Source organism: Suncus etruscus, chromosome 7 (genome assembly GCF_024139225.1).
Source record: "Suncus etruscus isolate mSunEtr1 chromosome 7, mSunEtr1.pri.cur, whole genome shotgun sequence".
NCBI classification, from domain to species: Eukaryota; Metazoa; Chordata; class Mammalia; order Eulipotyphla; family Soricidae; genus Suncus; species Suncus etruscus.
In genome coordinates this window covers 87,414,154-87,436,792 of record NC_064854.1, presented here as the reverse complement: position 1 = coordinate 87,436,792, position 22,639 = coordinate 87,414,154, and the positions used below count along the sequence as shown (strand labels likewise).

The window sequence follows — 22,639 nt, the reverse complement described above, 5'->3', positions numbered from 1 at the left end:
GGTGCTGTTTCTGTTGAGAGAGAGCTAAGCCCTGGGTGGTTCACACATAGGAGGAAGTTAGGCTGGTTTATGATTTCATTTTGCAGTGGCATTTCTATTACTCAACTATCACATTAGAAACAAAATGCTAATACAAAAGGCTTGGAACTCTACTATACAAACTATGATACCTATGGAGGTGCAGAAATCTGTATGTATTAGAAACATGAGATTAGCATTATCATCGCCAACTCCATTGTCAGCATCATCACTACGGTCACAGCAGCACATCAGCATCAGCATCCTCATTAACATTCTCATCACTATCACCATTACAATCACCGTGTCTTCATTGCTGTTATCATCTGCCTATTATTGTCACCATCATCCACATCATCATCACTGTCATCACCATGTCATAATGACATCATAATGATGCCAACCATCCTTGTCACTATATCATGATCACATCATCACTATTCTTATTAACACTACCGAAAGCATCACCATTGTTATCCCTGACATAGCCTCATTTACATATCATCTTAATGTCTTCATTGTGACCATCATTACCATCACGTCACCATCACTGTCATCAGTGTCACCATCTTCATTGTCTCCATAATCACCACCATATCCATTGCTGTCATCATCACTACCATCATCATCATCACCATCTTTACTGTCATCATCACCATTCACATCATCCCCATCATCCCCATCATCATTGTCCCCCTAAGCATCACTATTCTCACTATCAAGGCCAGCACTATCGCTGCAATCACCCCCCCATCATCATCCTCATTCATCACAATCACTGTTTTCATCAGCAGCATCAACGTCACCCAGGACAGAAACTTTCACTTCAAAACCAACTGCAGTTTCAGAGAGAAATGGGATGCTTTCACTGCCTCAGATATTGTTTACTGTTAACAGCTAACACTAACTAGGGTTGCTAAGTATCACACTGTGCTAAGTGTAAAGAGCAAGGAAGTGATCTCAAGACGCCCACATGATGTAAATATCCAAATTCTGTCCTTTTTTTAATGAACAAAGGTTAAAAGCGGTCCAAGACATTGGGGTTGGCGGTCAACCTGACCACCCAGTTGCTAAGTAGCAGAGCCTCTATCGCAGGCAAAACTATGGTCTGAGCCATGTGATGCTGTCGTCAGGAGGAATTTGGCAGTAGATGCCACCGGCTCATCCTCTGCCTGACACCCTATAGCTGCACAGTGACACCCAGTAACCCAGAGTTCCGAAGAGCCACTGCCTGGGAATGCAGAGCTGGGAATGTACCACCTGGAAATGCTGGGAATGAGCAGCTGGTTGATGTGAGTCTCCACTTGTCTGTTTTTCTGCCCCTTCTCTAATTTGTTTCTTTAATATGGTTCAATCATCTAAAAAAAACTCAATATAACATGTCCTCAGTTCTATCAAGAGGGGAGTTTTATTTACAGGCAAGATACCCAGCTTGAATAAACACCTACAACGAAGCATTAATGACTGAGATTCAGGAGAGACCATCTCGAATAACTGTCTGTTAGCATGATGGCTACTGAGTACTGGTGCCCTGGGGACACTTCATTTCTGCAAATCTCTATTTACCTCAACATTTGCAGGACTCATGAATATTTTCCCACTATAAAATGTATTTAAATACTTAACAGCTTTTCAAAAGCTTTCCAGTGGCTGTTGATTATTTTCTGGGCATACTCTCCCCACCATTTCCCTCGACTTCTATCAATAGGAGTCACTGCTTTTAAGTCTAGTTGTTAGCTTTTCTGCTGAAGTTTTCTCAGGTTCTGGCTCCCTGTCAGGGCTATGGTTGGGATTGAAGGGGACAGTTTTTTCCTGTGGCTTATGTCAGCTTGACTGCAAGTGACTTACTGGCAGATTTAGCAGAAAGACAAACCATTAAAGAGGCCACTACAAGATGATGTCTTTTGATTACTTTAAGAAAACTGGGTTTTCTTAAATCTTTGGATTTTAAATGACTATTTGTTATTTCTACAAGAACAGGGTACTTTGGGAGACAGTAACTAGGGATAAAGTGGGTCTAGACTGGACACAATTCCAATGTTTCTTTCCCCTGTTTATCCTGGAAAACCATGAACTCAGGAACTACACCACTATTCAGGCTACAGAAGTTCCACTTTGTAGCTAACTCACACAGGCTCCAGGCTCAGAAATGTTTCCAGGCTCATCCTGAGCTTTGTGGGGGCATTTTTACAAAATGTGAAGGCTTTGTACCTTCAGTGGCTGGATTGATCTCAATACAAATTGTAGATCTGTGGCCAGCCAAGAGCCAAAATGGTCTAGGCCTCACCATGACACTTCCCAGACACATGCCTCAGAAGTAGCTCCGGCCATGAGTTTGCATTTTAATCACCAGATTTATTTCAACCTTAACCTCTGGAGCTCATCCTTGTTCTTCTTTGTGTGTATGACTCCTCCGCAATGCCAGAAAATGCCTTTCTTGAATGTCATGGAATAATATCTCCATTGTCAGTCCCTGGAGATGGTAAGTGAATGATTTATATTTGCACTGAGAGAAGATGTGTTTTGCCAAGAACGGATCATCATATGGCCCAGAGAGATGGGGTAGGGGGCTGATGTGGCATCTCGGCACCTAGGGGGCAGAGAGGTAATAAACAGACATTTCCACTCTCTGCTGGGGCTTCAAGCCTCTGGCTAGCTTCCTCCCTTCAAAGATTCCCACAGATATTGCAGAATTAGGATCTAGGGAGCATAGAAAGTGTGGATTCTTTGTGCTAACTACACCCACAAGCAAAGCTAGAATCATCCACCTTAGGTTCGGAGGAGAATCTAGAGCTCAGGCTCCCCTTCTAGTCCTGCTGAGAAGACTGGAGGGTTATGGACCTCAGAGAACATCAAGGAGTAAAGAACCCTTCAAGGAAGCTCAGGACATGCTGGTCAAGAGGTAAAGGCAGGGGTCTCCATGGATGTGATGCCTACACATGGGCACAACACAGTGTGCAAGTGACAACCTTACCCAAAGCTGTGTCTGGAGGCACAGGCTGGTGTGGCTACCAGGTGCCATACAGCTCAAGGATGTGCATGTGCTGGGTGTGGTACATCCATCAAGCAGAGCTGAGGCTGGGGCAGGGCAATCTGGGAGACTGCAGGGGATCAGGAAAGATGCCATGGACCTTGAGCTTCATTCTGGCCTGGCCTCTGCAAAGTCCTAAAGAATGAGCATGTCAGATCCATCTCTAAGGAGGAGATAGTGGCCCAGCATGAGGCAACTATGTAAGGCTTTGGACTCTCCCCTGAAATCTGAGGTGGCCACATGTACTTGGAATGACTGAAATATCCCCAACAATGATGGAGAAGTCAGAAAAGGGCAATGGGGACTTTTCCAGAGCATGACGTGGAGGCATCATGACCCCAAAACCAAACCTGCAAATTTGTTATTCAGCAAAGAAAGCAAAAAAGAACCAGTAGGGAATGACATAGAGCTGAAGGCACATAAAGCCCATTATGAATATGTGTTTCTGTGTAATGAAATAACAGTTGAAAAGATCAGACTTGGCATGGCCCTAGGGTTAAAAGCCAGAAATTCCTATTCCCCCTGACTCCTGCCACAAGCATTTCTGCCTGAACACATGGGCCAGGTACAAACAAACTCACTGGGCAGTCATTCACTATCCAGAACTTTAAAGAAGCAGAACACAACCATGCACTTAAAGAAAGGGTACTCTTGTGTCTTTTGTCCACATGCTGGGGCTCGACAAGGAGAAGCATCCTGCACATAAGGGGGAAGAATAAGAGGCAACAAAACAGTGGTGAAAGCACAATTGCTATTTGAATGCATTTCAATGCATTTCTGCAACCAGGAGAGTTCACCTTGTGACACTGGAAGCTTCCAGGAGGAAGGGGACATAGGTAAGAATAATAATAATAAAACCCTGAGCAGGGAATGGGTGACCCTGTGTCTAAAGTAAAGGCACCTACCTCCAACTTGAGAGGTATCTACTGCAAGCATCTGGGTTAGGAGCCACCCTAGGGTGGCCTCTGCACTTCCTTTCTTAACTGATTCAAACTCTGGGCCCTGCTGAAGAATGAGGGGCATGTGCAGAAATCTCTGAGAGAAGGCTGGGAGCAGCCAGATTAGACCCCAGCCCTCACTCAGCCATTCCCCTGCCCAAGGACCTTGGCAATGAAGACTCAGGAATCATTCGAAAGGTTTTGCTAAGGCTCAGCAACTTGTTCTTTAGGTATGTTCTTTCTGACCTCAGGATTAAGGTGATTAAGAGCATGAATAGTAAACTGGCTTTGCAGAGGCCAAATTTTCAGAATTCTTGGCATGAGAAACTTTTTCTGAAAATGAGTGTCAGAGACATCTCACCTTTAGCAGTAGAGCAGTTCCTTGGTGCTCACACTCTCAGATAATTAACCACTCCTGCTACTTCCTTGCAGCATAAGTTGCTTAGACATTTGAGTTTGTATTTGACATAGAGAGAAAAGGTCCAGAAAAGGCACTGGAGATTTGTGTGTTGTGGTCAACACCAGAAACACAAATATCTCCCTTAGTAAAAGTTCCCCCAAGCAATCTATGAGGAGGCAACATAAAAGACTCAAATGAACAAATCTATTTAAAATGCGGAGCAAGCAGGTAATATAAATTAATGAAATCAAGACAAATAGCAAGAAAACAAAAACATTAATTAAAGCTTGACTTTACCTACACTGAAGGGGGCATATGGTATGAGAATATTAATGCTGTGTGAAACAGTTCACACAATCAATATTCCAGACAAAACCCTAAGTGGATCCAAGTTCACAACAGTGTGAGTTTTCAGCTTCTGAGTTTAAAAAGCAGAGGGCAGGAATGGATTCTGGATGTCTAACCCTCTGGTTTTCTTGACAGCTAAGCACAGAAGGATAATGTTCAAGATTCACAGGTAGAATATTGGTTCTATGACTTGCCAGAAAGGTAGTTCCACATTAGAAAGACATCAGAAAGCAATTAGAAAGAATTTAGAAAGGTAGCGCCATCTTAGAAAGGAATCAGGAACATGACATCTCACAACTCAAATCACAATGGTAACCTGCCTTGGGCAGCACTAACTAGAAGTGTTAACTTAAGCACTAACACGGAAGTGTTGTGGTCCAGACTATGGATTTCAGTCCACCTGCTCCACCTGCATCTCATTGGCTCTAGCACTTGAGGGCCTTGTGTTTCTTCTTTATTTGGGGTAGGGGTTGTTGTTCCTAAGTTGTCTCAAAAGTCCTGGGACAAAACTGATGATTCTCAGCCAACTGGACATTAGTTTCTTCAATGTAAGTGGCTACAAGATGTGGTGTTGACTGGGCCATGCAGCGTTGAGGATTCCTGGGCCCCACAATGGTGCTGGAGGCTTGGTAAAGCTCAGGGGACCATGAGTTGTTGGGTACAGAGTCTACAGCAGGTATCTGCTAGGAATTTGCCCCTACCTGCTGTACTATATCTTAGTCTTTCTTAAAGCTTTAGTGATAATCACAGGATACGAGTAGATTGATACAAAACAGTCTTGCAAGAAAAGCATATGAAGCAGCTCAGGTACATGGCACTGGCTGGTGTGGGGGTGGAATGGGGAATTTTACCATTTGCACCATGTAGTCCCAATAAAGTATGTCCTGACCAGTGCTCCATGCATGTGAAACTAGACTCAGATGTCGCAGCCTTGAGAGCGAGCAGCTCTGTCTACCATAGATTCCTCTCCAGATACCAGCTATGCCACACTACTGCAGTGACCACTAACATCCTTTTTTTTTTAAGTAATACTTTATTCTTAAAGATTACAAATATGTTTGAAGTTGGGCCTTAGTCATAAAAAGAACAGCTCCCTTTACCTTTGCAATATTTCTACCACCAAAACCTCCATCTCCCTCCTTCCCCACCTCATCTGTATTTGAGGAATTCTTGAAGGGCACATCACAGCAATGCCAAGGCATTTCCACCCCATTTGGTGAAGATGCAACTCCATCATGGTGTGCTGAACATTGGGCGACAAGCAGAACAAGTGGGTTTGTCTCAAAGGAATGGTGGGGCAGCATTCTAACCTGGACACCACAACCAGAGGTACCTCTCTCAAAGCCACAAAGCCTGAAAAGTAGGCCTGGATTTCTAGAAGCAGGATTTGATTGTGAATGTGCCCTGAAAACCATTCTTAGTTCTAGAGTTCCTGAGATATGAGAGGGTGACATATTGATGTTATAAGTAGACAGGCAGGGCTGCCTACTGTGACATCTAGGAAGGTGACTCTCCACACCAGCCTTCTTAGCCTTGGGAGGACCATGACCCTGGTGTACTGTTGAATTAAATGAATAACAAAGAGGCTGGATGGCAGTGGATGGCGATGGATTTCTCTCTGCCATTCCAGTCCACGTGGCTCCTGGCTCCCATCCAGCCGGCGGGTCCCAGGCCCAGGTGAAAGACGAAATCACTCACTCACAGACAGGCATTAGGAACCATCAGCTTTATTCATGCCCTGACCACCACAGGTGTGTGGCCTATCTCATAATCTTTCAAGCATTCAGCCATTCTTAGCCCTGCATCTTATAATTCAGCCATCTTCCTTTGGCCTCCATCCTGGTCCAAGACCAAAAGAGGCAAAGAACCTAAAGCCAGCGAGCGCAGCAGGGCAGACCCTTAATTCCCTGGCTTCAGGGTTTATCTACCTATTCCAAGACCCCTCCCAGGAATGGGCGGGGTCCAGCAGGTAAGGTCACACCTAATATTCAGTTTCCAAGACCCCTCCCAGAAATGGGTGGGTCTCAGGTATCTACACCTAAATCCAGGGTCTCAGATAGGTACACCTACAGTGTACCTGATTTCCTTCACAGGGCCCCCATTTCTGTGCTTTTTTTTTTTTTTAAGAATTTAAATTTTACTTACTTGTTTATTTTGGTTTGGGGGTCACACCCGGCAGTGCTCAAGGATTATTCCTGGCAGGTTCAAAGAACCATATGGATGCCAGAGATGGTACCTGGATAGGCCTATACAAAGCAATGCCTTACTTTCTGTGCTATCCCCCTGGCCCCTTATATGCTATTTTACCTGTAGATTCCTGGGAGTTTACTGGTAGCTAACAGAGGCTCCAGGCATCCCACAAAAGAGCCGCTGCTCAACTCTTCAACTAGTGTTACTTCTTTTTCCCCTTGTATCTATCCAATTCAGCATAGATGAACAATAAAAACATTCAAATGAAATAATAGCAAAACCATATTTTAAGAACCAGGAGGCAAATAAAACTTCCGCATTTACTTCTAGGCACAAACTTGCAACAGAGCCACACAAAGGCCATGAAGAAAAGACTCCACAGCTACCTGCAAAGGAGCCTCAGCCCGTACCCACGCCATGGTCATGACCTCACACCAAGGCCTCAAACGTCTCCAGGAAAGGCCTGTGCTAGAATACATGTGAAAGCTCTGGAAGCTCAATTTACCTGTGAGGCACATCATGAAGGGCTGCAGGACCAGCAGCCCCCATGGCAGGCGCATCTTGGCTCCTGTCAAGGCGTCTCCTGTCCACTGCACTTTGGAGAAACACGAGTCTCGTCAGGCCGGGTTCCACCTGAAATCTGGGGAGAGAAGAGACAGGTCTGTGAGGTGGCCACAGAGAGGACCCAATTGTGAGCAGAGATAGCCAGAGCAGGTATCCAGCTTTAGGTGTGGAGCCAGCAACACAGACTAGCTTCATTTCATGGGCCCTTCTGGGGCTTCTGATATGCCAGTCAATCACTCAGAACCAGATGTGCTGTGAAGACAATCAAATGGGTCAGGCTGGAGCATGAGTCAGAGTTCTGTCTCAGAGTGGAGAGTGGCTTTCCTGGGTTCTCCTCATAGGTCCAGCATCAGGAGTCAAGGGGGCCTCTGGCTACCACCAAACAGTTGGGACCCAATCACACAGACCTGGGAGACAGAAGCAGAGTTTTCCTTGTGCTCCAATTCTATGAGAACAGAACCAGCACAATAGTGGGTACTCAGGGCAGGTGAAATGGAGCAGGCTTCCATGCCTGGCAGGAGAGGTGTGGGTGGTGGGATCATCAGGATCAGCCTCCTTTTGCCCTCTGGAGCCCCTGCCTGTTAAAAAACACTGAACCTTTCAGGGTCTTCTGCAGTTGTCCTGGGAATCCATCTCCAGGTAAACCTGCTTCCCGATGGTCCACCAGACACTGGGTCTGAGGTGACACAGTGACTTGTACAGACACATTCTGGACTTGCCAAGGAAGAAAGATTCGTCCCTGAAGTTTGCTCACTGAGGGGGGCATATGTCCCATCTCAGAAAATGTGTCCTTGAGGCTGGTGAGATAGGACAGCAAGTAAACCACATGCCTTGCATGTGGTTGACCTGGGTTGGTTTGTGGCAGCCCATATGTTCCCCAAGTACTACCATGAGTGATCCCTGAGAGTAGAGCCAGTAATAATCACTGAACATTGCTGGATTTGGCCCCACAAAGGAAAAAACAAAAGGTACATGAGCACCAGGGCCATGTACAGTGAAAAGGAAGGAGGCCCTCAGGCACATTGAGCAGATGAACATTGAGAGTGGACAAGAGAGTTGGGGACAGCTTGACTGCTACTTTGCCTCCCTGCCCTGTACCCACTTAGCCTCCAAGCTGCCAGAGGGATAAAGACTCCTGAATTGCAGTGGGCCTCCCTGAAGATGACATTGCAATGCACCAAGACCCAACACTAGTGCTGCAGGAGCTGGGGAGAAGGGAGAAGATTGAATGCAAGTTGTGAGACAGGAGGCCTGAATTGGAGGCCTAGCACCCTACCACAGAGCCCTCAATATTACCAGGCATAACCCCAAACCAAAGCACAGACACACCAATCCTGGGTCCAGCCTGAGTTTCTCCTCTCCTTCTCCAGGGAAAACCAGGCTAAGACATGGGATTCTACAAGGATGAGAGCAAGAACACAGCAGGCTCCTTCCTGTGGGAAGAAATTCTGTTGAGCATACCTCCTAGTCCTGGAAGCCTGAGAGTCTGAGGAAGCTTCATTAGGAGACCACACCCTGCTCTGCTCTGGCACACTCTCTTCCCTAAACTGGAGACAAAGAGCCCTTGGACATAGCCAACTGTCTCCCTCCAAGTGGCGTCGAGCCATGGCTGAGCCACAGGATGGGATGATCGATGGGAACTATTAATGTCTTAAGCAAATGATCAAGGTATTAATAATTAATTCCACCAGGGAAATGCCATCTTGGACCTGAGGATTGATCTACAATGTTAAGCAGTTTCTCGAAGTCATTAAAACAGCTCCAAACATGTAGCCAATTACCGGTAGATGATACATATGAAGCTGCTTCTGTGTGCTTGGAAGAGGTACCCTGCCACTCCCCACTCCACCTCCAAGACAGCTCCCAGCTACACTGGGCAGGCAGTCCATAGCACTAGCCAGGAATCAGGGCCTGTAGTCACCTGTCTAATACCAGGAGTGGAGCTGGAGCACCTGTCCACACTCAGCTGTGTGGTGTAGTCTAATACATCTCTCTCTGCCATGATCTGAGGCATGAAGAAGTGTGCACTTCATGCAGCAGAGCCCCTGCTGGTCTGTCTGTGGCCAGGCATGGTGTAGGGACTAGGCCCAAAAATTGCATTTGGAGATTTTGGGGGAACCTGTAAAGCCCTTGGGATTTGGGGCTGCCCTGGCTGTTTGGATAGAAAGGAAGAACCCATGATTCAGGCTCTAGCAATTTGTTCTCAGTGTAGTGCTCCCCAGTGCTCTCTCTGAGGGCCAGGGAGAAGGGAGAGTCACACCACAGAGACTGCCCTCTGGGGCCCTGACCCTGCAGGTCCAAACCTATGCTCCAATAAAATGCTGTAGTCACAGACACTTGGGGTGGGTATATCTAGCAGAATAGGATTCTGAGTCTAAGACACTAGAGCTGCAACCAGCAGGATGGAATGCATTCGCTGTGTATGGACAGAATAAACTGTAGGACAGAAGGTCAGGAACTGGGTGTGGGTCTCAGCTAGTCCCAGGGTCTGTGTAATAGCTAAAATTCACCTCGACATTAGAAGCAGGCAGATGTGGCAAAGGGTAAGGCTTCAGAGTCTGGTCCCAGGTGGGTTTAGGACAGCAGCACAAGGAACTGCTCCCACCAGGACCGCCACACTTATGTACTGGTCACCGTTAAAGGCGCAGACACTGGAGGCAGGATTGAAGAAGGAATGTACACAGGCTGAGTAGAGACTGAGCACTCTCCATCAGATGCCATGCATCAGAGTGGACACCAGTAGGAAACAGGAAGCCCCAAAGCGCACACTGTCCGTCGATGAAAGCAATTAACTGGCAGTAAGCCTGGGTTGAATCAGCCCAAAATGTTGATGATTCATCAGTCACATACAGTGTGCAGGGTCAAGAGTACCTTCAACAGCACTGTGGATGGGAAGCAAAGATTGCATGTCTCCTGAGGAGCAGCACAAATAACCTCCCCTTGGTGTGACTGGAGGGCTGCCATGCAACTTCTCAGGGGAGGAAAATGTCCACCACCTTTGTCAGCCAAACCCACCTAGTCCACGTTCTATTCTGAAAGTGGCAGGTTCCTTTTCCCACTTGGAGTTCTGCCATAATTAACAAGGAACCTTTGAGGGGTAGGTGGTGGAGCTGGGAGTGTGTGTCGGATCTGCAGAGAGAGAAAAGGAAAGGTCTGGGCACCCTGAGCCTGTTATCTCAGATGGAGCCACAGCACAGAGGGTGCTTATCAGCTCTAATCCTAAAAGCAGGTCACAGAGTACCTGAGGGCCAGGCCCAGGCCCAGCCACACCTATAGGCTTCCAGATGGCCTGTGGTCTGAGTTGAGGTTGCAGCACACACATGGTGCACTGGGCCCTCACCCCTAGGACCAGGCCATGCAGTCCTGGCAGTGACACTTCAGCCCTTCTGCAGCGCAGTCCTCCATGTTATCTGACAGACCTCACTGAAGTCTCAGCCTATAGCTTCAATGTCCATTTATTTTCTGTGCACAGACTACTTAAAGTACTGGTTAGTCAGTACTGAGGACATGGCATTTTACAACAATGTCTTTGTGGATTTTATACTGCTATGTTTGCAACCAATTTGGGATATGGCCATTAAAAAGTTGTATATTTTTTTTAAATTGTATGGTGCCTGGTGAAACAAGATGATTTTAAAATATATCAAGTAACCCTAACTCATGGTTGCTGGGGCTCCTTCAGAGATTCCTGGACAAAATTTCTCGAAACAGTGGCTCTGGCTCAGGGCATGCTGATTATCCAGCTTTGTCCCTAAGTGAAGAAGGGCTGCACCTAATTATTTCTGAGGGCCAGTGAGGCCAATTATAACACCATACCATCAGAGGTAGGAGTGTTGGTATCGAGTGGCTCACAGGCTCACAGGTGAGCTACCCCACTTTGTCTGTCCTCCCCAGTCTTGTTCACATCTAGCAGCTGCTTAGATGATGTTATCAGATGACGTCACCTCCTCATCCTGGGCTCTTCTCATACTGAGACCCTCATCCTGAGTCTCAACCAAGCTAAGTGTTTACCTGACTTTGAAATTTGAAACAGGCCACAATGCTGGGTATCGATCCCACACCAAGACTTCATTTCACACCTCATAGTTCCAACCTTCATGAGATTCATCACCATTCACAGTCCCATTCAATTTTCACTTATTTTAAAGATATATAGATATAGATAGATAGATAGATAAATAGATAGATACACAGTTTAAATACACTTGTCTAAGGAAAGTGCCCCCCCTCCCGAAAAGTTCATTTTCTAAGAGGCATCCAGTACAAATTTTAGTGGTTATGTCACTTCTACCATCTGCTTATGGATGACAATAGCTCTGGTTTCACATATATAATTATCCCCAAAGGCAAACACACCTACAAGTGCACGTCCACACATGTACTGAAACACAGAAACACACACACACACACACACACACACACACCTGGCCCTTTTATTGTCCAACTTAAACTTGTATCTATTATCTGGTTCATAAGTTTTCAGTTGAGCCTCAAGTATGCTGCTCATAGTTCCTCTTTATCTGTTGTACTTGCCATTCTTTCAAGTATTAATAAATGCCTTTGCTTCCTAGGGGCATGAGTGTTCATTACATAAATAGTCAAACATTCTGAAAGAACTTATGTGGCCCACATGTTCAAACACAATACCTTTATAGGTGTATGATATTGTTTTCACTTTAAGGACAAAGTAAATTTGTCTTAGTAATAGCTTCTAAGTATAGAAAATATAACATGACCCCAAGGGTCAGACAAATAGTATAGTAGGTACTCTTTGCCTTGCAAGCTAACAACCAATTTTTATCCCCAATACCACACTGATCCTCTGAGCCCCAAAGGAGTGATTCCTGAGCACTGACCCCAGAATTAGCTCTGAACATTGTCAGGTGTGGATAACCACCCTTTACAACTCCCCAAAGTTAAGCCTTCAGTATCTCTCTCCTCCATTTAGCAAAGTGCATTTTTTTACTTTAAAGTATTTTTTTCATCTGTGATAGATTTTAAACATATTTATTTTGAACCACACCCAGTGGCACTCAGGTATGGTTCAAAATAAATAAATGACAAGCATGTGGGCTGGAATCCTAGTTCCAGTCTCTAGGTGCTAACTGTGCATGGTCACTCAGCCTCTAGGAGGTCAGTGGTCTGGCTGATTAAGCTGACTGCATGAACCGGTTTAATTGACAAAAGAACAGAGTTGATAAGATGATGTCCTGAACCAGTGTGTTTAGAAGAGAAACAGAGAGAATTCTGAGACTGACACCTTCTCAGGATGGCAGAGTTTGGCTTGAGAAGGGAACTAGAGGGACAAACATTCTATGTTAGTCAGCATCAGTCCCTGCTCACCAACCACCACAATCACAGGCATTGGCAGGGAGGACAGTAGGCACTGTGCAGATTCTGGTCTGCTCTTGCTTTCTGGGCACTGAGACATTCCATAGACATCCTGAAGTCTCTCCTCCCTCAAGAAAAAGAGAGAAATTCTCAGAAATTGGTCTACATCTGTTTGCCTTAGCCCACAGACATGCTGCAGAGAGTTGGTTCTACTAAACTCCCAAATAAATCACTGGTAATGAAGCATGCGGCCCAGAAGCATAGCAATAGGCATTTCTAAGCACCCAAATGAAAGAGGAGACAAAGGTAAACACACTCTCCCCTCATCTAGCAGGTGTCTGAACTGAAGAAAGGTCATGTACTAGCCACCCTGTGCCTTCAACCAGGGTGTGCTCTGTGGCAAAGTGAAGCTTTTCAGTACATTCATAACCCTATACTGTGTCCATGACTGGGACAGCCATGACAGAGAGTGGTAGTTCCATAGTCCTGCCTAGTCAGGGCATTCTCCCTGCCATTTGGTATTTTCTGTGGTAGACACAGAACCAGACACGCTCCTCGGTGCCCATGTGCAGTTTGCTCAGAGCAGAGCAGTGATGTCCTTCCAGGATTCGAGTGGCCTGAATGGCCTGTGTTGGTGACGTTGGGAATTGTCACAGTGGGAACCACACATAGGACTACCTCCCCAGGGCTATGCTGAGTACAAAGGCAAAACATTCCACCTGGTGCATCAAGTGAAGGAAGTGTCAGAATAGAGGAACTGTCAGGAGATACACCCCAAGTTACATGTCCATGTCTACCCACATGACCTCCTAATTCTGCCCACCTGTGCCCACCCATGGGAGTAAAATTGGAAACCAGATGACAGGGTTGGGAAAGAAGGAAGAGAATGGAGAAGAAATGTCCTGACTCAGGGTGCAGGCAGACAGAAGCTCAGGAGGACCAGCTCAGAGCCCAAGTCCATCTCCCACATGATTCTGTCACTTATTCATGGGCAATTTCAGCCCCAACACCATAACAACATACACAGCTATACTATCATGCACAAGGTAACCAGTTTGGGCATTTAATGGTGTATGGCTGAGCAAACATATATTCTGAGGCAGTCAGGAGACAGACAACTCAGGTAAGCAACAACCACTCAAGAGACATGAGTGCACATAGCGTGGGAACATATGTGCAACCACTACAGACATTCAGAAATGCAAACACATAGCAGGTATAAGGCCTAAACACTGAGGGAAAGGGCATTTTTTGGCATGGGGGGGATACCTGATTCTACTCAGGGAACCACGTGGAAATCTTGGGAACAAACCTGGGTCTACTGCGTGCAAGGCAAACACAGACCCCCTCACCCCCCAGTGTATACTATATAGCTCTGGTTCCACAGATTCTGTTTGATCACAAAAGACTAGAGTACCACAGACTGGTGATATGGATGAGATGAAAAGGCATCTTCAAGAAGGAAACAGCACTGTCCAAACAAGTAGAAACAGAGATAAACAAATGGGACTATATTAAGCTGAGAAGCTTCTGCACCTCAAAGGAAATAGTGTCGAGGGTACAAAGGCCAGCCACAGAATGGGAGAAACTATTAACCCAATATCCATCAGATAAGGGGCTAATATCTAAGGTACACAAGGCACTGACAAAATGAACAACAAAAATATCTAACCATATCAAAAAATGGTGATAAGAAACAAATAGACAATTCCTTAAAGAAGAAATACAAATGGCCAAAAGACACATGAAAAAAATGCTTCACATCACTAATCACCAGGGAGATGCAAATCAAAACAACAATGAGGTACCAACACACAACAGAGAATGGCACACATCAAAGCAAAACAAAACAAAACAAAGCAAAACAAGAAAATCAGTGCTGGCAAGGATGTGGGGAGAAAGGAACTCTCATTCACTGCTGGTGGGAATACAGTCTAGTCCAGCCTTTATGGAAAACAATATGGAAAATCTTCAAAAAACTGGAAATTGAGCTCCCATATGATCCAGAAATACCACTCCTAGGAATATACCCCAGGAACACAAAAACACAATACAAAAATTCCTTCTGCATACCTATATTCATTGCAGTGCTATTTACAATAGCCAGAATCTGGAAACAACCAGACGCCTGACGACAGATGAGTGGCTAAAGAAACTGTGGTATATATACACAATGAAATACTATGCAGCCATCAGGAGACATGAAGTCATGAAATTTTCCTATACATGGATGAACATGGAAACTATTATGCTGAATGAAATAAATCAGAAGGAGAAAGATGCAGAATAGTTTCACTCATTTATGGGATTTAAGAAAAATAAGAGATTATTGTTGGGGCTGGAGAGATAGCATGGAGGTAAAGCGTTTGCCTTTCATGCAAGAGGTCATCGGTTCAAATCCCAGCATCCCATATGGTCCCCTGTGCCTGCCAGGAGCAATTTCTGAGCATGGAGCCAGGAGTAACCCCTGAGCACTGCCGGGTGTGACCCAAAAACCACAAAAAAATAAAAAAAAATAAAAAAAAATAAAAAGAAAAATAAGAGATTATTGTAATGATACACAGAGACAATAGAGATGAAGCTGGAAGGAGGACCGACCCAAAATATGAAGCTTACCACAAAGAATGGTGAATTTAGTTAGAGAAATAACTACACTGACAACTATCATGACAATGGTAGTGAGTGAGAGAAAAAGAATGCCCATCTTGAATACAGGTAGGGGATGGTGGAGGAGGGAAATGAGGGGCATTGGTGGTTGGAATATTGCACAAGTGAAGGGGTGTCTTTTTATATAACTGAAATTCAACAACACACGTTTGTAATCATGGTGTGTAAATAAAGATATTAATTATAAAACTGTCAAAATATGAAAAAAAAAAGAAAGAAAATGTAGCATCACCCATACACCAGCAGTTCAGGACCATGTACTGGATAGGAATTCAAGTTTGGTGGTTAATAAAGATACACAGGTTTAATTCCTTATAGAAATAATATTTTTTAAATTTCTTCAAATATTAATACACATAATTTAACTACCTTAGATATTGGTTTGAATCAGGCTATACCAGGAAGGCTTTCCCAGTCCACAAGGGTGGTACCAGACTCCTGCCGGGTGCTTTTAAAGAGCCTCTGCATTCCTCCATTCTTAGTTTCCCAATTCGCTGTGTGAGGATGCTGAGGAAGACCCCATCGAGCTTAATCCCATCAAGGCTCCCCCACCAGGTAGGCTGTCTCAGCCCATAAGGGTGGTACCAGAGGAGCATAGCTGCTCCACTTTGCTTTGTGACCACACCCATCTTCCAGCTAGTGAACTCCAAAATTACACGTAGAAAAACAGCACACTGCAAGGGAGACAATGAGGAAACAAAGCGGGCCAAGTTCATGCATAGCGAATGAAGAGGGCAGTTCTGATGACCCAAGAAGAGACAATCACCTAGTTAGCCTCTCAGATAAGGAGTTTAAAGAAGAAATATGAAGGATGTTCATAGAACTCAAAGAAAGCATAGGTCGAGTTGAAGAAACACAAATAAGAACAAGAGGATATGAAGATAGAAATCAGAAAACTCCAAACTGAAATAACAGGTTTGAAAAAACTCAGTTGACAAAATGAAAACATCAGTAAAAAGCCTCTCCAACAGACTAACAGCAGCTGAGGACAGAATCATTGAGCTGGAAGATGAGATGCATAACAACTCAATATAATAGAAGAAATTAGAAAAAGAGTCTTAAAGCAAATGATTAGACAATGAAAAAAATCCTCAAAGAATGTGAACAGATGAAAATATGTCTTATAAACTCAACAGAAACAACATAAAAATTATTGGAGTCCCAGAGACACAGGAAGAAAATCTGCAGGAATAATCAACAATCAAGGACATCTTTGCAGATAAATTTGCAGTGCTAAAAACTGCAAGCAAACAAATTCTGCATGCCCAAAGAGTGTCAGCTAGAGGAGACCCAAAGAAAAGCACCCCAAAACACATCCTAGTCACAATGATGAATCCCATAAATAGGGATAGAATACAGAAAGAAGCAAGATCAAAAAGAGAAATTACATTCAAAGGAGCATCCTTAAAATTTACAGCAGACCTGTCACAAGAAACCCGCAAGACCAGAAGTCAATGGTGGGAAATAGTGACAAAACTGAAAGAAATGAATTCTTCACCTAGAATACTGCATTCAACTAGACTCACTTTCAGGTTTGAAGAAAGTGTACATAGCTTCACAGATAAATAACAGTCAGAAACTTTACAGACTCAAAACCAGCCTTAAAAGAAAAACTGAAAGGTCTATTCTAAGACAAGACAGACCAACAGACACAATAAACTTACACAAAGATGACACTAAATCCCATGACAATTATCTCTCTCAACTGGCAATGGACTAAATGGATAAGGCCACATTATTATTACAGTTTTTACTTGTTTTGGTGTTGGGAATTAAAGCCAGGGTAGATGGTTTTGGACAAGCACACTAGCACAGATTATGCCCCAGCCTAAAATGACATTTTTTTTTTTACAAAGCTAGGCTCAACTAGAATTAATCTGTTGAGACATTAGTTTAATAGGAAACCAGAAAATGGAAATAAATTCAGCCAATAGGAACTTCTGGTTCTATATATTAGCAGAAACTAGAATTTTAATTTCAAAATTCAAAAGCTTCGCCTCACATGCATATATCTCCTTCTGTCTTCCTTTGCAGCTCTCAGGCTTCTGACAGATATTGCTACTGGCATCTGCCTCTGTTCCATCCCTCCCCTGCACTGGTATACATCGCATTTGATATCTGATGATCCCCCAGGAGAAACCCTTTAATATCTTTAGGCTTATTAGCGAAACCAGAGTTGCTAAAGGCTTTTGAACATTTCCCAGGGGCTGAAGCATATTCCAGAGAGGGGTCTGGTGCTTATTCTAGGCTACATTTGCAGTGAACTATCCAAAGACATGTTCTGGTTCTCAAGTTCTTGATTCAGTGACAGGATCACTGTTTATATATCCCTCAAGCTCCTTTGGCTTATGCTGCAAAGGAGGATATTTGGGTGCAGGGAACCATTTTAGCTCCTATAGCATCCTGGCCCTCACCATAGGGGCAACACGGCCCCTCTACTTCCAGGCTGTGACCCCATACTCAGACAAGATGCCTCTCAGAAATAAGCGTGGGTGTAGCAGACACAATCCAGAACTCTGCCTCTAGTCTTGCTCCTGGTTTACCACCCACACACTTCACTTCCTTCCAGAATCTTCTAGAAGATCCAACCAATAGCTATAACTTAAGACTGATCTCCCTGGCATGCACCAACCTGCATAGGATCTGAGGGCTGTGCACTAGTTCTCATCACCTTGCCATGACTGTCCCTTCTGGTCCCTCCCCTCATTGGAACAGTTGCCAGTCACCTTCTTCGTAGGTCCAGATCACCTCCTAATACAGTTCTCTCCAGATGACATGGCACTTGTTCTTGAAACAGCAGATGTTCATCCTGGCTACCATAGAATCCAGTTGGGTGCTTGCATGCAGATGCAGCCTGACACAACTCATAGAGATTGTAATGACTCAATTTTGCCTTTTCAACTCTGCTCCTCACTCACATGCACATCCAGATTGGCATCAGTGTCTGTTCAGCAGCAAAAAGCCAGCAACTCTGCTCTCCACAATTTATTATTTACACCATCAGTGAAAGTCAGAATGGAGAGAATGTGCTATAGCCTGGAATCTGCAAAGTTTCTAAAATACCATTCAAAGGTATTTCTACAGAACATCTCAGGGTTATTTCTCCCTCCCCCCAAGATTATTTCTGCTAAACTGTAATTATCATGCATTTTTTTAATCATGAGGGGCAAAGACACAGCATGCATTTATTGGGCCCTGGACTCCCTTTTTCTGTCTCTGCAATAAAGTTCAAATTCTCCTCTCATTTACATTTTTTTTGGTTTGGGGTCACAATTTAGGGGTTACTCCTGGCAGGCTCAGGGGACCATATGGGATGCCAGAATTTGAACCACCATCCATCCTGGATCAGCTGCATGCAAGGCAAACACTCTACTGCTGTGCTGTCTCTCAGACCCCTTTCCCCTCATTTATATATAGAGGAACTCTTCTCTTGTTCCTGGTAGAAAGCAGTCAGCACTGCCAGGTCAGAAGGAAAAGGCATCCTAATTTAAGTGGTGACCCAGGGAACATTGACTCCAAGAATTCATGCTTTCCTCTGCTCCTCTAACAAAAACAAACCTAACTTTTAAGTTAAGACAATAAGGCAGGTAAAGGTGGTTATCAACAATCTATGCAAGTTCTCTAATAGGAACAGATGCAGAAATGAGCATTATTAAAGAGCTGGTGAGTAATACATATCTACCCTCCCAGATGTGTAAGCAAGAGGGCTTGCTGCTCTTGTCCAAGTCTTCTATTGCCCAACAAATGCACAGTTCCTAGTTTCTCCCCTAAGACTACTAAGAAGTGGGAAGTTCTTTCCCTCCCTTGCTCTGAAATTATTTTCTAGTCATTCAAAAATAATATTTGTGATGCAAAAATGTTTCTTGCTTCCAATCCAACCTAAGTCTAAGGATCAAGTTAAGTTCGTAAATATTTGGCTAATGCAATTTTCCTGATCCACTGTTATCTTGTACTTACAAAAGGAAATGCAGTGTCTTCTGAGTGTGCGTGCGTGCGTGCGTGCGTGCGTGCGTGTGTGTGTGTGTGTGTGTAGTCTTACACCTAAATATGCACACACACTTATTTATATATAATATATATAATCTCCTTTCCCTACACATATTTTGGATTTTTTGGCTGACACCCTGACCTAAGTGAAATCTCACATATGTCAAGTTAAGTTTCTTTATTGATAGGAGCTCTACTAACTTATCCCTCTCCCTCATTTTAAAAAAATTAAAACAAACCTCACCCTACACTCAACTGTATTCAACTCTATATTTAAAAAAAACACACACACATTTAGGCTTTTGTTCAAAAAAGATGAGTGTAAAGAGATTGTGACTTTTATCAAAAAGAAACTATTTGGCCTGAGGGAAAGATGAAACCTTGCATTTTTATTACAAGATGGGACAGAAGATACCCTGGTAAGGCACAAGGATTAAAAAGAGAAAGACCAACTCTAGGAGCTCTCTCTGACAGCTGATATAAAAGGAAACAGCAAAGGAACAGCCAGTGTCCAGTGAAAATTGACTCTAACTCTGAGCATAGAACTGAGATTACCTAAGAGGACGAAACAGAAAGTCTCATAGGCCTTGGTGGGGTTGTGGACACTTTGGTGATGGTACTTTGTGATAACATCACCCCTAATATGTAGGCATCTGAACTCTGCCTAACTAAGGCTACCTCAGTAAATGATATAAATTGAAGCATGTGGATTTCTTGATGACCGATGATAGATACCCTATTTCAAAATTTTTGTTGTTGAGATTAACCTTGTATAAAAATATACTAGGAAGTCACAGTGCTTATGATTGCATAAGATCATCATCTTACATACCCCCAGGAGAACTAAGACATTGATATCTGTGTCCTCATCATTCATTTACCAAAATACTTAAGTCCAAACAATGAATAATTCAAAAAGAGGGAAACAGCAATGTCTGCTATAAAAATCACAACTATTGGCAAGTGGAGCATTACAGTAAGATTTATTAGTATTACAATATCAGGCTCAGGATTCGTGAACCTAAGCTTTTAAAAGAAAAAAGAACAGTAACTATCTTGAGAAGGGCTATAGAAACAACAGTATTTTTAGAAGAACAGGTACTACAAAGTGGAAGGCTATAAAATCTATATAAAAATGCTGTTGCAGGGCTGGAGTGATAGCATGGAGGTGTTTGCCTTGCACATAGAAGATCGGTGGTTCAAATCCCGGCATCCCATATGGTCTCCTGAGCTTGCCAGGAGCAATTTCTGAGCATAGAGCCAGGAGTTACCCCTGAGCACTGCTGGGTGTGACCCAAAAACCAAAAAAAAAAAATCCTGTTACAACAAGAAAGGCAAAAATAACATGATTATATCAATCAATGCAGAGAAGGCATTTGACAAAATCTAACACCTATTCATGATAAAAAAAAAAACACTCACAAAATAGGACTAGAAGGAACCTTCCTCAAGATAGTCATAGCTATCTATAAAAAGCCCACAGCCAACATTATTCTTTTTTTTTTTCTTTTTTTCTTTTTTTGGTTTTTGGGCCACACCTGGTGATGCTCAGGGGTTACTCCTGGCTATGCGCTCAGAAGTGGCTCCTGACTTGGGGGGCCATATGGGACATTGGGGGATCGAACCACGGTCCATCCAAGGCTAGCGCAGGCAAGGCAGGCACCTTACCTCTAGCACCACTGCCCAGCCCCAACATTATTCTAATGGTGAAAAACTGAAAAAGTTTCAACTAAGGTCAGGAACTAGGCAAGTCTGTGTACTCTCTACGCTCTTGTTCAACATAGTTATAGAAGTCCTGGCAATAACAAACTAACAAGAGACTGGAATCAAAGGAGTCCAAATAGGGAAAGAAGAAGTGAAGCTATCTTTTTTTTTGCAGATATATGATGATATACATTGAAAACTCTAAATAGTCCACAGTAAAACTCCCAGAAACTATTAACCAATACAGCAATGGGGCCAGCTACAAAGTCAATACACAAAAGGCAGTTGCATTCCTCTATACAAATAGCAAAGTATAGGAGAAAGAGATCAAGGAGTCAATTCCATTTAAAATAGTATCCAAAAACATCAGGTACCTAGGAGTCAGCCTGACCAGAGAAGTGAAGGACCAATACTATGAAAACTTCAAAACACTTCACAAAGAAATTGAAGAGGACCTACGGAATTGGAAAAACATCCATGCTCATGGGTAAGTAGAATCAACATAGGCAAAATAACTGTCTTACCTAAACTTCTATATAGAATCAATGCAATGCCTATACAAGTTCAGACATTTTTCAAGGACTTAGAAAAATCAATTATAAAATTCATCTGGAACCACAAAAGATCCAGGTTAAACAAGTAGACACTGAAAAACCAGAAGCTAGGTGGTATCTCTTTACCTAACCTGAAGCTTTACTATAAAGCCATAGTGATCAAAACAGCATGGTACTGGAACAAAGACAGAGTCTCAAATCAGTGAGTTAGAATGGAATATCGAGAGATAACCCCCAAATATACAGTCAATTAATATTTGACAAAAGAGCCAAGAACTTGAAATGGAACAAAGACATGCTCTTCAACAAAAGGTGTTGGAACAACAGGATAAACATAAGAGATAAGATAAACATAAGAAATTAAAAATTGATCCATACCTCACACCTTACACAAAATTCAACTCAAATGGATTAAGATCTTAAAATCAGACTCGAATCTATAAAGTTTATTGAGGAAAAAAATAGATAGAACACTCAAAGACCTATATATCAAAAAAGTCTTTGAGGATAGAATGACAATGGCAAGAACTTTAGCATCAAACCTAAAAAAAAATGGGACTACATTAAACTAAAAAGTTTCAGGCCCGGAGAGATAGCACAGCAGCGTTTGCCTTGTAAGCAGCCGATCCAGGACCAAAGGTGGTTGGTTCGAATCCCGGTGTCCCATATGGTCCCCTGTGCCTGGCAGGAGCTATTTCTGAGCAGATAGCCAGGAGTAACCCCTGAGCACTGCCAGGTGTGATCCAAAAACTAAAAAAACAAAAACAAAAAACAAAAAACAAAAAAAAAAAACACTAAAAAGTTTCTGCATGGTGAAAGAAACCCTACTTAATACTAGAAGACAGTTAGTTGAATGGGAAAATTTTTTTTGCACTCAACACATCAGATAAAGGGCCGATATCTAGGA

At 43.5% G+C, this 22,639-nt stretch overlaps 1 protein-coding gene across 1 annotated transcript in view; it reads right to left on the bottom strand.

Annotated features, from left to right (window-relative positions):
• LOC126013659 (contactin-4) overlaps nucleotides 1-22,639 on the bottom strand; it is a 669,197-nt gene that overhangs the window by 356,069 nt on the left and 290,489 nt on the right. The window contains exon 3 of the mRNA XM_049776827.1: nucleotides 7,431-7,565. Coding sequence (XP_049632784.1) covers nucleotides 7,431-7,485 — 55 coding nt within the window. The 5' untranslated portion in view covers nucleotides 7,486-7,565. The remainder of the gene's footprint in view (nucleotides 1-7,430; nucleotides 7,566-22,639) is intronic.